General features: G+C 39.9%; 1 protein-coding gene across 1 annotated transcript in view; it reads right to left on the reverse strand.

Moving 5' to 3' along the window:
• DHX15 (DEAH-box helicase 15) overlaps positions 1-16,651 on the reverse strand; it is a 98,094-nt gene that overhangs the window by 77,594 nt on the left and 3,849 nt on the right. The window contains exon 2 of the mRNA XM_045392207.2: positions 443-511. Coding sequence (XP_045248142.1) covers positions 443-483 — 41 coding nt within the window. The 5' untranslated portion in view covers positions 484-511. The remainder of the gene's footprint in view (positions 1-442; positions 512-16,651) is intronic.

The following is a 16,651-nucleotide window of genomic DNA, read 5'->3' on the forward strand; positions in this document are numbered from 1 at the left end:
AGAATATATGGGGAACCCCTACAATTCAGCAACAAAATAACAAAAAACCTGATTTGGAAATGGACAAAGGACTTGAACAAACATTTCTGCAGAGAAGATATCCAAATGGCCCATAAATACATAAAAAGATGCTCAACATCACTAATCAGTAGGGAAATGCAAATCAAAACCACAATGAGAAACCACTTCACACCCATTGGATGCCTATTATTCTTTTAAGAAAGAAATCAACAACTGTTGTAAGGGGTGTGGAGAAATTGGAAACCTGTGCATTGCTGGGGGGCAATGTAAATTGGTCTGACCACTGTGGAAATATGTAGAGTATAGAGATTCCTCAAATATTAAAAATAGAATTACCTTATGTCTTAGTCCATTTTCTGCTGCTAGAACAGAATATCACAGATTGGGTAATTTAGAAAGAACAGAAGTTTATTTGACTTACAGTTTTAGAGGCTGGAAAGCTGAAGAACATGGCATCATCATCTGGCAAGGGTCATCCCACGTTGGAAGACTAAAGGCAGAAGCAAGGGCATGAGACAGACAGAAAAAGGGGCTGAACTCCCACAGTAACTCACTTTGGCACTAACAGCATTAGTTTATTCATGAGGGTAATGCCCTCGTGACCTAAACACCTCTTAAAGGCCCCACCTCCAAATACTGTTACAATGGCAACTAAATTTCAACATGAGTTTTGGAGGGGGCATTCAAACCATAGCACCATGTGATCCAGAAATTCTATATTTGGGTATATATGCAAGATAATTGAAAGCAAGGACTCAAAAAACAGATATTTGTACAAGAATGTTTATAGCAGCATTATTTACAGCAGCCAAAAGGTAGAAACAATCAAAGTGTCCACTGGCAGTGGAATGAATAAACAAAATGTCATATAGGTATAAATGGAGTATTATTTAGCCTTAGAAAGGAATGAAATTCTGACACATGCTACAACAGGGGTGTCCAATCTTTTGGCTTTCCTGGGCCACATTGGAAGAAGAAGAATTGCCCTGGGCCACACATAAAATGCACTAACGCTAACAATAGCTGGTGAGCTGGAAAAAAAAAAAAGGTTCATGTACAAATCTCATAATGTTTTCAGAAAGTTTACGAATTTGTATTGGGCCGCATTCAAAGCTGTCCTGGGCCTCATGTGGGCCACGGAGTACAGGTTGATCAAGCTTGTGCTACAACATATATGAATCCTGAAAACATTATGCTAAGTGAAATAAACTACACACAAAAGAACAAATATTATATGAGTTCACTTCTTTAAACTACCTAAAGTAGTCAGATTCATAGGCGGAAAGTAGAATGGTAGTTGCCGGGGGCTGAGGAGAAAGGGGGAATGGGGCATCGTTTTAATGGGCACAGATTTTCAGTTAGGGAAGAGTGAAAAAGTTCTGGAGATGGATGGTGGTGACAGTTACACAACAATGTGAATGTACTTGATGCCACTGAATTGTACATTTAAAAATGGTTAAAATGGTAATTTTATTATTTGTGTATATTTTACCATGATAAAGCATCTTGGGAAAAAATATTAAAATGGTTGCCTCCTTAAAGACCTAAAAGACAAATAGTCTGTGGTTGCCATTATATCTCCACTTAGATTAACCATCTGGCCTCTGCAAAATTCAGACAGATCATGGAAAATGGCAGTGGATTATTACAGACCTGACCTATTATTTTAACAGTATCTCCAATTACAGTTTCTGTTCTAGATCTATCTGTGTTAGAACAAATAAGCACGGAGTCAGGTACATGATATGTGGCCAATGATTTGGCAAATCCATTCTTTCTCTATTCCTATAAAACATAGAATCAGAAATGATTCATGTTTCTTTGGAATGCACAACAATGTTCATTTACAGCTTTGTCCCAGAGCTATGTTAACTCTGCTGTCCTCTGTCATAACATAATCTGAAGAGACATGGACCAGCTGGAGGTGCTGCAGAATAAATAGCACACTGGTCCAGGAAATTGATGACATCATGTTAGTTGGACCAAATAAACAAGAGTGGCTAGGAGGTTGAAGGTCTTGATAATTCACAGGCACTCTTGACGGAAATAAACCTTAAAGATTCAGAAGCACACTGCATAGGTAAATTTTGAAAAGTCTGACTGTCTGGGGTATGCTAGGACATCCCCTACAAAGTAAAGGAGAAATTACTGTATCTTGTAGTTCCCATCACAAGAATGGAAGCACATTGTGTGCTAGGTAGGCCTCTTCAGATTCTGTAGGCAATGTATTCCCAGAAGTGCACTTCCAGCGCACATACTGGATGACACAATGGTTGCTATTTTTCGATGGAGCCCATGGCAGGAAAGGATTCCACATCAAGTCCAAGCTTCAGGGCAAGCAGCTGGCCTCTTGGACTACATAATCCAGCAGACCCTATGCTATGAGGAATATCAGTATTGTGAAAAGATGACATGTGGATTTTATGACAAGCCCTAATGGAAGAATCACAACATAGATCCTGCATAAAAGCCATACCATGGCAACAGAGAATTATACACCTTCCAAAAAATAAATGTTGGAATACAACTAGGCCCTAATAGAGACAAGTGCCTCACTATGGAGACACCAAAACTATCTCTCATGAGCTAGGCTCTATCACACCCACCAAGCGATAAATTAGGATGGGTCTAGATGGAAGAGGAACATCTAGTATTCAACATCAATAAAACCAGAGGGCACAAGCAAGCCGAGTGAGCAGGTAGCATGCAGGTAGCTCATGTCATCCACCACTGTTACACAGCCCGTCTTCCCCAGCTCTAAGAATATGCGGGAGCAGGTTTGTACCAGTTCATAAGAGTTTCTTGTTAAATTTTCAGGAATCTTGCAAGCCTGTTGATGCCACGTTGGTAGGTTGAAATTCACCATAAGTACTTACAGAATGGAAAGTAGTTAATACTACAAATTGGATCTTTTTTTCTCCTTTTCAGAAGGCTACTTGCTAAATATTTACCACCACATCACTGCTCAGCTCACATCCATGACTACATGGGGATCTAAAATGACGAGTTGATGTAAGAGCTTGATTCACAAATGGCTCAACTTGGTATATTGGTACAAGCTAGAAATAGATGATGGCTGTACAACAGCCCCACTCAGGATAGTCCTGAAAGGTAGTGGCAAGGGGAAATCCTCCCAATAAGTAGTATTCCAGGAAGTCCACTTGGTCAGCCATTTTGTGTGGAAAGAGAAGTGGCCCTGCAGTTAAATAGACACTCAGGGACTCATGGGCAGTGTGATACAGCTCAGCCAAGGTCTTGGAAAGCCTTGGAAGGTGAACACTTGGAAGATTGGTGGGCAACAAGGGCTATGAACATATGGAAATAAATGAACTTATGGAAGTGAGCACAAAGTGTAAAGATCTTTATTCAGATGTCAGTGCCCATCAGAGCATCCATGACATAAGAGGCACTGGAAAAAAAAAATAAATAAAATCAAACCAAAAAAACTACATGTCATTTTACTGGTAGCAGCCAGCCTCCATCATCAATATGAGATTCCATATGCTATTGTGTCAGACAAAGTGACTCATTTAGTATTAAAGGAGGCACAGAAACAGGAACATAATCATGAGATTCAATGTTCACATCACGTAGCAAGAAGCTGGTCCTGAGAGAAGCACCAGATCAGAGACAGTGCCTTATGAGATGGCTCACCATCCCTCAGAATGCAGTGCACTTTCTAAAGGAATGACCTTTACGTGGTGCTATTTCCCCTGTAGGTAGAATACGTAGGTCTAGGAATCAAGGAGTAAAAGTGAGAGTACACTTATTTTCCTTCACTCCCAATGGTTCATTTCAGGAATTTGTGCTTTCCATTCTTGAAACTCCAAGTTTGTTTTTTTGTTTGTTTGTTTTTTGTTTTTTTGTTTTGTTTGTTTGTTTGTTTGTTTGAGACGCAGTCCCTCTCTGTTGCCAGGTTGGAGAGCAATGGTGCAATCTTGGCTTACTGCAACCTCCACCTCCTGGGTTCAAGTGATTCTCCTGCCTCAGCCTCCTGAGTAGTTGGGACTACAGGCACATGGCACTATGCCCAGCTAATTTCTGTATTTTTAGTAGAAATGGGATTTCACCATGTTGGCCAGGATGGTCTCTGTCTCTTGACCTTGTGATCCACCCGCCTCAGCCTCCCAATGTCCTGGGATTACAGGCATGCGCCACTGCGCCTGGCCAAAACTCTGAGTTTTTTAACAATTAAGAGTCCGAGTTCTTAAGGAATACGTCCACAGAGATTGTGACCTGAGTTCTTGAAGTTTCTCACACCAAAAGGCCAGGACAAGAAGAATTACCATTCTGGCAGAAGCAAATGGCCCCCATCACCAGAAGGAGGTAAAGCTGCTGATACACAATAAGGATGAGAAGGAAAAACATGTTTCCCCCCAGGTGATCCATTTGAGTACCTTGGTATTCTGTTGAGCAATGTTGATAGTAAGCAGACAAGTGTAGCAGCGACAGCCTGACAAAGACATAGTTGACCAGGGACTCAGATCCTTAGGAGTTGATGGTCTGGGTCATACTTACATATAAACCACCAGGACCAGCAGAGGTGCTAGTCAGGCTTAAGGATCAAATAGACGGCTAGTAGTACAGGAAGACAATGAGTATTAACTGTAGCACTGAAATCTACTATAGCGGTGCTATCTGTGGATGATCTCACTCACCTTCATCCTCTTAGCTTTCCCCAGGGAAAAGGTGCTCCAGAATTCTGGAGAAGCTGTTCCTAAAACTTATACAAAGAAGTGGCTCTAGGCCAGGTACGGTGGCTCACACCTGTAATCCTAGCACTTTAGGAGGCCAAGGCGGGTGGATCACCTGAGGTCAGGAGTTCCAGACCAGCCTGACCAACACGGTGAAACCCCATCTCTACTAAAAATACAAAATTAGTTGGCCGTGGTGGTGCGTGCCTATAATCCCAGCTACTCAGGAGGCTGAGACATTGCTCGAACCTGAGGGGTGGAGGTTGCAGTGAGTTGAGATGGAGCCATTGCACCCCAGCCCAGTCTGAGCATCAAGAGTGAAACTCCATCTCAAAAAATAAAACGAAGAAGAAGAAGCAAGAAGAAGTGGCTCTAGGTAATGCAAAGATTGGACTGTAATAGATCCTGGAATGTGCCAACCAGACCTCCTTCAAGAATGAAGGACTGATTTCCTCAGCATTTGCAAGGAGTGCTGTCAGCAGACAGCCCTCAGTTGTCAGCCTCTCCAAGAATTTCCTGATCTGGAGAGAGCTACCTCATTCTAGGACACATCCCCTCCCCAGGATAGCCTGTGTCTAATGACTGATCATTATGGGAATATATGCCCGGGCCCCTCCCTTCATAATATGGGCCAAATTGAGAGGGCTATCCCAGCTTTAAAGTTCCCTTTGGAATCAGCTTAGGCTTTTTAAAAATAACTGCATTGGCCAGTCACAGTGGCTCACGCCTGTAATCCCAGCATTTTAGGAGGCCGAGGTAGACAGATCACCTGAGGTCTGGAGTTTGAGACCAGCCTGACCAACATGGAGAAACCCTCTCTCTACTTAAAATACAAAATTAGCTGGGCGTGGTGGTGCATGCCTGTAATCCCAGCTACTCAGGAAGCTGAGGCAGAAGAATCACTTGCACCTGGGAGGCAGAGGTTGCGGTGAGCCAAGATCGCGCCATTACACTCCAACCTGGGTGACAGAGTGAGACTCTGCATCACACCCAAACTTTATCCTCTGCCCAATACCGCTTTATTGACTTTTTCTTCACTGGTGTGAATCCCAGGAGTCTTTCACAATAAACTTTCTGCGTGCTAATCTCAGTTTCCAAGACTGCTTCCCAAGAAGCCCAATTTAAAATACTAGGGTTGGTTTCTTCGTTTTCAATTTGAATAACCTCCTAACAAATTCTGGATGAGTTGTCAGAGAGTTTGAAAGGTTTATGTTTTCAGCTGGGCGTGGTGGTTCACACCTGTAATCCCAGCAATTTGGGAGGCAGAGGCCGGGGGATCACTTGAGATCAGGAGTTTGAGACCAACCTGGCCAACATGGCAAAACCGTCTCTACTGAAAATACAAAATGTAGCCGGGCATGGTAGTGCATGCCTGTAATCCCAGCTACTCCGCAGGCTGAGGCAGGAGAATCGCTTGAACCTCAGAGGCAGAGGTTGCAGTGAGCCGAAATCGTGCCACCGTACTCCAACCTGGGTGACAGAGTGACACTCTGTTTCAAAAATAAAAAAGTAAAAAAAAAGAAAGGCTTATGTTTTCAGTCATCCATTCAAGAAATACTTACTTTGCACCTATTATATATTAAGCACAGTTCCAGGTGCTAAGGCTATAATGATGAAAAAGATAAAGAAGATTCCTGGGCTCATGGCATTTAAATTCTAGTAGAGGGTAACAAACAATAAGCAAGTAAATAAACAGGATAATTTAATATATTAATGAATGCTATAAAAATAATATAGGGCAGTATGATAGAAAGTAATTGGAGGTGCTGGTGGTGTGAAGGACTGCATTGAAAGTGGTTTTAGGGAGGGATTCTCTTAGAAGATGGCATTGAGCTAAGACAAAATGAAATCAGGTTTTTTAAAAAACTGGGGAAGAAACTCCAGGCAGACAAAAAAGCAAGCATAAAGAGGAAAAGGAGTGTGAGTGTGTAAAATATAGGTGGCATACAGTGGCTTATTCCTGTAATTCCAGCACTTTGGGAGACCAAGATGGGAGGATCACTTGAGGCCAGGAGTTCAAGACCAGCCTGGACAACATGGCAAAACCCCATCTCTACCCATGAAATATATGAAAAAGGTTGTAATGAATGGAGGTAGTGAACAAGATGAAGTAAACTGAGAGGAGGTCAGTGAGGGAGGCAGGAGCCAGATAGTATTGGATTTAATGGGTCATTGTAAGGATTTCAGATTTGTTCTAATTTCAGTTGGAATCCATTGGAGGATTTAAAATAAGGGAGCAATATTATCTGTTTTATTTTTCCATAAGTCACTTCAGCTGCCATTGGAGAGTCAACTATGAGGAAAGAATGAAAAAGTGGAAGCTATTAAAGTATCCAGATGAGAAATGATGGTGATAGCTACGGTCTGAATGTTTTTGTGCCCCCAAAATTCCTTTGATGAAACCTAATCCCCAACATGTCGGTGTTAGGAGGTGGGGCCTTTGGGAGGTCATTAGATCATGCAGATGGAGCCTGCATGAATGCCCTTATAGAAAAGCCTGAGAGATTCATCACCTTTTCTACCATGGGAAGAAGGCATCATGTGTAAACCAGAAAGCAAGCTCTCACCAGATATTGAATCTGCCAATGCCTTAATCTTAGACTTTTCAGCCTCCAGAACTGTGAGAAATAAATTTCTGTTGTTTACAAGCTATTCAGTCTATGATATTTTGTTATAGCAGCCTGAGTAGACTAAATCAGTGACTAAACCTAAGATGGTGGCAATTAAACAGGTAAGATGTAGTTGCACTTGGGATATACTTTAGAGGAAGAGACAATAGGACATGGCAATGTATTGTCTCGGCAGAAGGTTTGAGAATAGAAGGAAAGGAGAAAAATATAGGATGTCTGATCAACTGGGTGGATCACGTAACTATTTACTGAGATGGGGAGGATTGTGGTGAGTGGGGTTGAAGTGAATGAATCATGACTCTACTTTGGCCATACTAAATTTGAGATGCTTATTAGACATCCAAAAGTAGATATCAAGGACTCAGCTGTGTTTAATCTTAGGGTTGGAGATGTAAATTTGGAAGTCATCAGCATAAAGATGTATTTAAAAAATGCAAGTAGGTGAGATGACTTTATCCACATAGAGAAGTAGAGTGAGAACCAACCCTGGTGTTCTTGTATTCTTTCATTTGCCAGTACAGACAGCTGAGAAGTATTAACCACCAAAACCAGCAAAAATGACAGAAGAACCAACCATCCAAACCACGTCCTTTAAGTCAAGAAAAATCAACGTCTCAAGAAAAAAAAATCTTAAATGTTTCTAAGAAGCCAGGTGTGTTAGGCAAGATTGTGGCCCATGATCTTCATCCCCTAGGGTTTTACCTGTAATACTATGTTATAATTGCAGATGAAATTGATGTCACAGGGCCGGGCACAATGGCTCATGCCTGTAATCTCAGCACTTTGGGAGGCTGAAGTGGGAGAATCACTTGAGTCCAGGAGCTAGAGACCAGCCTGGGCAACATGATGAAACCCTGTCTCTACAAAAAATAAAAATTAAAAAAAAAAATTGGGCATGGTGGTGCATGCCTGTAGTCCCAGCTACTCAGGAGGCTGAGGTGGGAGGATCACTTGAGCCTAGGAGACAGAGGTTGCAGTAAGCTAAGATTGCATCACCATGCTCCAGCCTGGGCAACAGAGTGAGACTTCATCTCGAAAAAAAAAAAAAAAAGGAATTGATGTCACATGTCACAAACTCTGAGATAGAGAGGTTTTCCCAGATTATGCTGGTGGGCACATGTAATCACATGGACCTAGAAAAATGGAAGAAGGCAGAATAGTCAGTCAGGGAGATGTGATTGATGAGGAGGTAGGAAAGATTCAAAGTAAGAGATGGACCCAACCCAGCATTGCTGGCTTTGAAGATCAAGGAAGGAGCCATGAGCAAAGAAATGAGCACGACCTCTAGAAACTGGGAATGACCTTTAGCTGATAGCCAACAATGAAACAATCCTACAACCACAAGAAACCAAATTTTGTCAACAATCTGAATGAGCAAAAAAACAAGATTCTTCCCTGGAATTTCCAGAAAGCAACATAGCTCCGCAGACACCTTGGTTTGAGCCTGGTGAGTCCCCTGTCAGACGTCTGCCTCACAGAACTGTAAGATATTTAATTGTTTATTGTTTTAAGCTGCTAATGTATAGCAATATGTTATAGCAACAATACAAAACTAATACAGAAATAAGATGGGACAGACCATGGATTTGGAATAATGGAGGCCATGGGTGATCTTTATATGAGTTGTTTCAGAAGAGCGATGGCAATGAAAACTCAAATGAAGTGGGTTGAGTAAATTAGAAACAAAAATAGTTGTGTCACTTAACAATGAGGATACTTTCTAAGAAATGTATTGTTGGGTGATTTCCTTGTATGACTGTCATTGAATGTACTTACACAAACCTAAATGGTAGGGCTTATTGCTTCTAGGTGACAAACCTATACAGCATATGGCGTACTGAATGATGTAGGCAATTGTAACACAATGGTAAGGATTTGTGTGTATAAACAAATCTAAACACAGAAAAGGTACATTCAAATTATGATAGTATAATCTTACAAGACCTCCCTTGTATATGCCATCCATTGTTTAGCAAAATGTTATGTGCACAACTGTACACATAGACAATTATTTCAAGGGAGGCAGAGACATGACACAGAGCAACAGTTTAAACCATGGGTTCTGATACACAGTCCAGGCCCTAGAGAAAGTGTTTCACGTTGGTGAAAAATAAGATTGGGTTCCCATAGCAAGAAGGGATGTGTATTAATATGGAGCACTCTTAGGCTACCTGGGGATTGCCAGACAGGTCTACTGCTAATATATGAGGGATCTGGGGAAAGGACATAAATGAATGCTCAAGGCCTGTGCATACTTCCCTGTATGGATACACAAGCATAATTGTAATGGTTGTGGTCTAGGATCCTACAGGCAGAGACTCCAAGTGGCCACATTTCCTTGGCCCTAAAGACACCTTGCCATGTGAGTGAGTAGAGCTTCAGGCCTGAGGAGAGCTACAGTGGAGCCCTATAGCCCAGATCTCATGGCAGGAGCCCTGGTCACCTGGGTCTAAGGGAGGTCCTGCTCCAGGTTCTGGTAATATGTGTCAGTTTCTTCCCCTCTGATGATAGTTGTGTATAGTGTGCAGTAGGAAACTCAGGGAAGCGTCTTGTTACCAGTGCCATACAGGTGCTACGTTAACTGGGAGACAAGTAAGAAGAATGGAAATCTATAAAGAAAACAGAAAGGAATAGAAAATGAGGAAGGCAAACCCATTAGACTGTGAGAGACAGAAGAGGGACCGTATGATACCCACATTTGAATTCTCAATAAAATGCCTTGTTAAGTGTATGGGACAGCTTCACTTTCCATTCCCAGCTTTATGTACTTTGCAGACACACCTTCCTCTTGCGAGAAGTACCAGGAAGGAAGATATCACTATTTCTGTAAACTCAGTGAGAGCCTGACATTCATTGGCCCATGTTTCTCAGTTGGATGTGATTAATGAGTCTCTCTGTGGCCTGGTCTTCTGGCTCTTGTTCTATTGGATCTGCACAGCCACAAATGGAGTCCATTGTCTTTTTCCTACTTGTCAGGGTAAGCTTGCCAAAGTAGAGCACTTATTCCCACCTCCTGTTCCCACAAGAGGGAAGAAATGTTAGCCCCACTATCAGTCTCAGGTCCAAGATGCAGTTTTTTGTTTTGTTTGTTTGTTTGTTTTTAAGACAGGGCCTCACTTTGTCACCCATGCTAGAGTGTAGTGGCATGATTTCAGCTCACTGCAACCTCCACCTCCCCGGTTCAAGCAGTTTTCCTGCCTGCCTCCTGAGTAACTGGGATTACAGGTGTGTGCCACCATGCCTGGCTAATTTTTTGTGTTTTTAGTAGAGATGGCATTTTGCCATGTTGGCCAGGGTGGTCTTGAACTCTTGACCTCAAGTGATCTGCCCCCTCTGCCTCCCAAAGTGCTAGGATTACAGGTGTGAAGCACTGCACCCAGCCCAAGCTATAGTTCTTGATGAGTTCTCTAAAAGCCAGTTTCTAAAAAACCAATTCACCAAAGTTGATGCACTGAATGGCCCAGTCTCCAAGTCCTTAGAAGTCTGATTTGAGTCTTTTCTACAACTTCTATGTCTCTCCTTAACATGTTCATGCTTTCTTCCTAACTTCCTGGACATATCTGTGATTGCTATAATAATTTAATATCACTGCCTACTAATTTAATCATCTATGTCATTTCCAGGTCCTCCAGGTCCATTTACAGGTTGATTATTTAAATCCTCATTATGAGTTATATTATTCTGCATCTTTCATGCCTGGCAATTTTATTTTCCAGTTTTGTGGAGATAAGATATATAAATAAAAATTGTATGTATTTAAAGTGCACAACAGAACGTTTTGATATATGTATATATGGTACAAGGATTACCACAAGCTAATTAATATATAAATCACTTCAGATAGTTTTGTGTGTGGTTAGAAGACTTGAGATCTACTCTCTTAGCAAATTTCAAGTATATAATACATTATTATTAACTATAGTCACCATATTGTACATTAGGTCTCCAGGATTTATTCATCTTATAACTTAAGATTGCACCCCTTGACCAACATCTCCCACATTTCCCCCACCCACAGCTCCTGGCAACCACCATTCTACAGTCTGCTTCTATGAGTTTGACTTTTTTAGATTCCGTATATAAGTAAGATGATGCAGTATTTGTTTTTCTGTGCCTGGCTTATCTCAGTTAACATAATGTCCCTCAGTATCATCCATTTTGTTGCAAGTGACAGGAGTTCTTTCTTTTTTAAGGTTGAATGATGTTCCACTGTATATGCGTGCACCACATTTTTTTAATCCATTCAACTGTTGATGGACACTTAGGTTGATTCTGTATCTTGGCTATTATAAATAGTGCTGCAGCTAACAATGGAGTATTTTATTTCCTTGGATGTATACCCAGAAAGGAGATTGCTACATCCTATGGTAGTTCTATTTTTAATTGTTTGAGAAAACACCACATTGTTTTCCATAATGGCTCTACTAACTCACGTTTCTACCATCAGTCTACAAAGGTTCCCTTTTGCCCATATCCTCACCAACACTTGTTATTTTGTCTTTTTGGTAATAACCATACTAACAGGTGTGAGGTAACAGCTTGTGTTTTTATATTTGGGTTTTCCTGATTATTGAATATTATGTTGAATACCTTTTCATAAATACCTGTTGGCCATTTATGTGTCTTCTTTGGAAAAATATCTCTTAAGATCTTTTATTCATTTTAAAATTGAATTATTGGGTTTGTTTTTGGTTTTTGCTACTGAGTTGTATGAGTTCCTCATATTTTTTGGGTATTAATCCTTTATCATATATATCAGCAGTCTCCAACCTTTTTGGCACCAGGGACCAGTTTTGTGGAAGACCATTTTTTCATGAACTGGGCTATGAAAACTTTTTCTCGAATTTTTTCAGGATGAAACTGTTCCACCTCAGATAATTAGGCATTAGATTCTCATAAGGAGCATGTAACTTAGATCCCTTGCATGTACACAGTTCACAATAGGGTTTGCACCCCATGAGAATCTAATGCCACTACTGATCTGACAGGAGGGGGAGCTCAGGCAGTAAAGCTCATTCACCTGCCACTCACCTCCTGCTGTGTGGCCTGGTTCTTAACAGGCCACAGACCTGTACTAGGGGGTTGGAGATCCCTAGTATATATGGTTTGCAGATATTTTCTCTCATTTTGGAGGTTGTCTTTTCATTTTTTGATTATTTCATTTGCAGAAACTTATACAGAAACTTTTTAGTTTGATGTAGTTTCACTTACTTATTTCCGTTTTTGCTTTTGTTGCCTGTGCTTTTGGTATCCTGATATTCAACAAAAATTGCCAAGATAAGCATCATGGAACTTTTTCCTGTGTTTTCTTCCAGGAGTTTTACAGCTTCAGGTGTCAGGTTTAAGTCTTTAATATATTTTTACTGCATTTTTGTGTTAGATAAGGGGCCAATTTCATTTTTCTGCATGTGGATATCCAGTTTCTCAACACTGTTTATTGAAGAGACTATCCTTTCTTCATTGCATATTCTCAGCACCTTTGTCAAACAGTTGACTGTATATGTGTGGGTTTATTTTTGGGCTCTCTGTTCTATTGATATATGATTTTATGCCAGGATCATATTGTTTTGATTAAGATAGCTTTGAAATCAAGGAGTGTGATGCCTCCAGCTCTGTTCTTGCTCAAGATTACTCGAGCTACTCAGGATCTTTTGCCATTCCATATTAATTTTAGGATCATTTTTTCTTTTTCTGTGAAAAGTACCTTTGGAATTTTGATAGGAATTGCACTGAATCTGTAGATTGATGATATGATTTGACTCTGTGTCCCCACCCAAATCTCATTTCGAATTGTATTCCCCATGTGTTAGGGAGGGACCTGGTGGTTGGTGATTAGATCATGGGGGCAGTTTCCCCCATGCTGTTCTTATAATAGTGAGTTCTCATAAGATGTGATGGTTTAAAAGTGTGGCACTTCTGCCCTTGCTCAGTCTCTCTCCTGCTACCATGTAAGACATGCCTTGCTTCCCTTTTGCCTTCCACCATGATTTTAAGTTTCCTGAGGCCTCCTCAGTCATGCAAAGCTGTGGGTCAATTAAATCTCTTTTCTTTATAAATTATCCAATCTGAGGTAGTTCTTTACAGAACTGAGAAAATGACTAATATAATTGCTTTGGGTAATATGGGTATTTTAATAATATTAATTCTTCCAATTCATTGATATGGGATATATTTTCATTTATTTGTCTTCAATTTCTTTCACTAATGTTTTAAAGTTTTCATAAATAGTTCAATAGTATATATAGTTCACTTCCTTGGTTAAATTTATACTTAATTATTTTGTCCTTTTTGTTACTATTATAAGTGGGATTGTTTTTAATATCTCTTTTTCTAACAGGACATTTTAAGGACATTATCTGTATCTCTTTTTTGATTCTTTATTGTCAGTATATGAATATGCTACTGATTTTTGTATGTTGATTTTGTATCCTGCAACTTTACTGAGTTATTTATCAGTTTTTGACTAAAAGTCTATTTTGTCTGATACAAGTATAATATTATCCCTGCTCTCTTTTGGTTGCCATTTGCATGGAATTTTCTTTTTACCTTCCTTTACAGTTTCAGTGTGTGTATGTGGATGAGCCTCTTGTGAGCAGCATGTAGTTGAGTGTTGTATTTTTATCCATTCAGCCATTCTATGTTTTTTGGTTGAGAAATAAAATTTATTTACACTTCGAGTACTTATTCATAGGTAAAGACTTACTATTACCATTCATTAATTATTTTCTTGCTGTTTTGTAGTTTCTTTGTACCTTTCTTCCTCTCTTGCTATCTTTCTTTGTGATTTGATAATTTTCTGTAGTGGTATGCTTTGATTCCTTTCTGTTTATCTTTTTGTGTATCTACTATAGATTTCTGCTTTGTGGTTACCACGAAACTGACATCACAAGTCTTATAACAGTATATTTTAAGCTGATAGAAACAACTATAATAACATATAAAAACTCTACAGTTTTGATTCCCCTTCCACTTTATTTTTAATGTCACAACTTACATGTTTTTATATTGTTTACCTATTAAAAATTTATTAAAGCTATACTCATTTTTAATATTGTGGTCTTTTAACTTTCATACTAGAGTTACAAGTGATTTATACACTGCCATAATAATATTAGAATATTCCAATTTGACTATATACTTACCTTTACTAGTGAGATTTATACTTTCAGATGTTTTTGAGTTGCTAATCAGCATCCTTTCAACTCAACTTGAAGAACTCCCCTTAGCATTTCTTGTAAGACAGGTCTGGTGATGATAAACTCCCTCAGCTTTTATTGTCTAAGAAAGTTTTTACCTCCCTTTCATTCCTGAGGGATATCTTTGCTGGGCAAAGCATTCTTCTTTGACAGTTTTTTTTTCTTTCAGCACCTTGAATACATTATTTCACTGTCTCTTGGCCTGCAAGATTTCTGGTGAGAAATTATCTGTCAGTTTTATAGGGTCAGGTTCTTTGTATGTACTGAGTCTCTTTTCTCTTGCTGCTTTTAAAATTCTCTTTGTCTTCACTTTTTGTCAGTTTGATTTCACTGTGTTTCTTTGAGCTTCATTTACCGGGATGATCATATCTCTCTCCAGATTTGGGAAGTGTTCTGCTATTATTTCTTTAAATAATCTTTCTGCTCCTTTCTTTCTTCTTCTAGAACTCTCATAATACATATGTTAGCTTTCTTGATTGTGTTCTATAAATTCTTTCTTCATTCCTTTTCATTCTTTTTCAATTCTTTTCCTCTAACTGGAAAATTTCAAGCAATCTGTTCGCGAGTTCACAGATTATTTCTTTTGCTTAGGACTGTCATTGACATTATTTATTGTATTTGTCACTTTATTCATTACATTCTTCTGCTCCAGAATTTCTGTTTGGTACTCTTTTGATTTTCATCTCTTTGTTGAACTTCCTGTTTTGTTCATGTATTGTTTTCCAATTTTGTTGAGTTGTGTCTGTTTTCTTTGTAGCTAGCTGAATTTCCTTCAAACAGTTGTTTTGAATTCTTTAGCAGGTAATTCATAGATCTCTATTTCTTTCAGTTAGTTACTGGAAAATTATTATATTCATTTCGTAGTATTGTAGCAGGACGAGCCACAGACAAAACTCAGACACTGGGTTAAAGAAGGAAGCTGCTTATTCAGCCAGAAACTTCTCAGACTTGTGTCTCAAAAGCTGAGCTCCTTGAGTGAGCAATCCCTATCCCCTTTAAGGGCTTACAACTCTAAGGGGGTCCATATGAGAGGGTTGTGATCAATTGAGCAAGCAGGGGGTACATGACTGGGGGCTGCATGCACCGGTAAACAGAACAGAACAGTGGCCGGATCTCAGCTCACTCTTCTGGGCGGCAGAGCGAGACTCCGTCTCAAAAAAAAAAAAAAACAGAACAGAACAGGACAGGGATTTTCACAGTGCTTTTCCACACAATGTCTGGAATCTATAGATAACATAACCCGGTTAGGTCAGTGGTCAATCTTTAACTACCAGGCCCAGGGGATGGCACCAGGATATCTGCCTGTGGATTCCATTTCTGTCTTTTAGTTTTTGCTTCTTCTTTCTTTGGAGGCAGAAATTGGTCATAAGTCAATATGAGGGGTGGTCTCCTCCCTTATTCCCCTCTTTGAGAACCTCACTCATTAGTGGGAGTTCTTACTTTCATCCTTACTACCCATGTCTTCTTGCAAGACTGATCGATAGTGATTCATATAATACACTTGTGCTAAGGTAGTAACTTTTCATTACTTGAAGGCACAAAGGCAGCACACATGGAAGCAACGAGCAGGTTAATATTACTATTATAATTCCTATTATAGGAGTTTTAAATTCTCCTAGTGCTGGAAACCATTTTCGAAACGTGGACCTAGGATTAAACCCATGCCACACCTACACGGGCACATGTGGCAGCTTTGTTGTATCTTTATATCTTCAACTACTTGCCCTTGGTCATCTATGTGCAGACAGCAATTGGTCAGGTTAAATTTTTTACAGACCCCTCCTTCAGCTGCTAGCAAGTAGTGTAGGGCTAGTCTATTTTTATAGATAGCATTTCTAATCTGGGTTTCTGTTTGGGCTAAAACAGTTAAAGCTCTGCCAGTTTTATTAGTGATTATTTCTAAGAGAACTTGTAACTGTATGATTCAGTTGAGCATATAAATGGGGGCTCGGTATCCCCATGAGTCATCTTGTGCCGAAATGGCAGGCCCATAGTACTGTATGATTTTTTTAGGGGGCCACTCGTCATCTTTCCAGTCACCTATAGCTATGCTTCTCTTTTCTCAGGAAGCATAGACAGGGAAGCCTAGGAGCTCACCTGTTTTTATGGG

The sequence above is a fragment of the Macaca fascicularis genome, chromosome 5 (genome assembly GCF_037993035.2).
Source record: "Macaca fascicularis isolate 582-1 chromosome 5, T2T-MFA8v1.1".
NCBI lineage: Eukaryota > Metazoa > Chordata > Mammalia > Primates > Cercopithecidae > Macaca > Macaca fascicularis.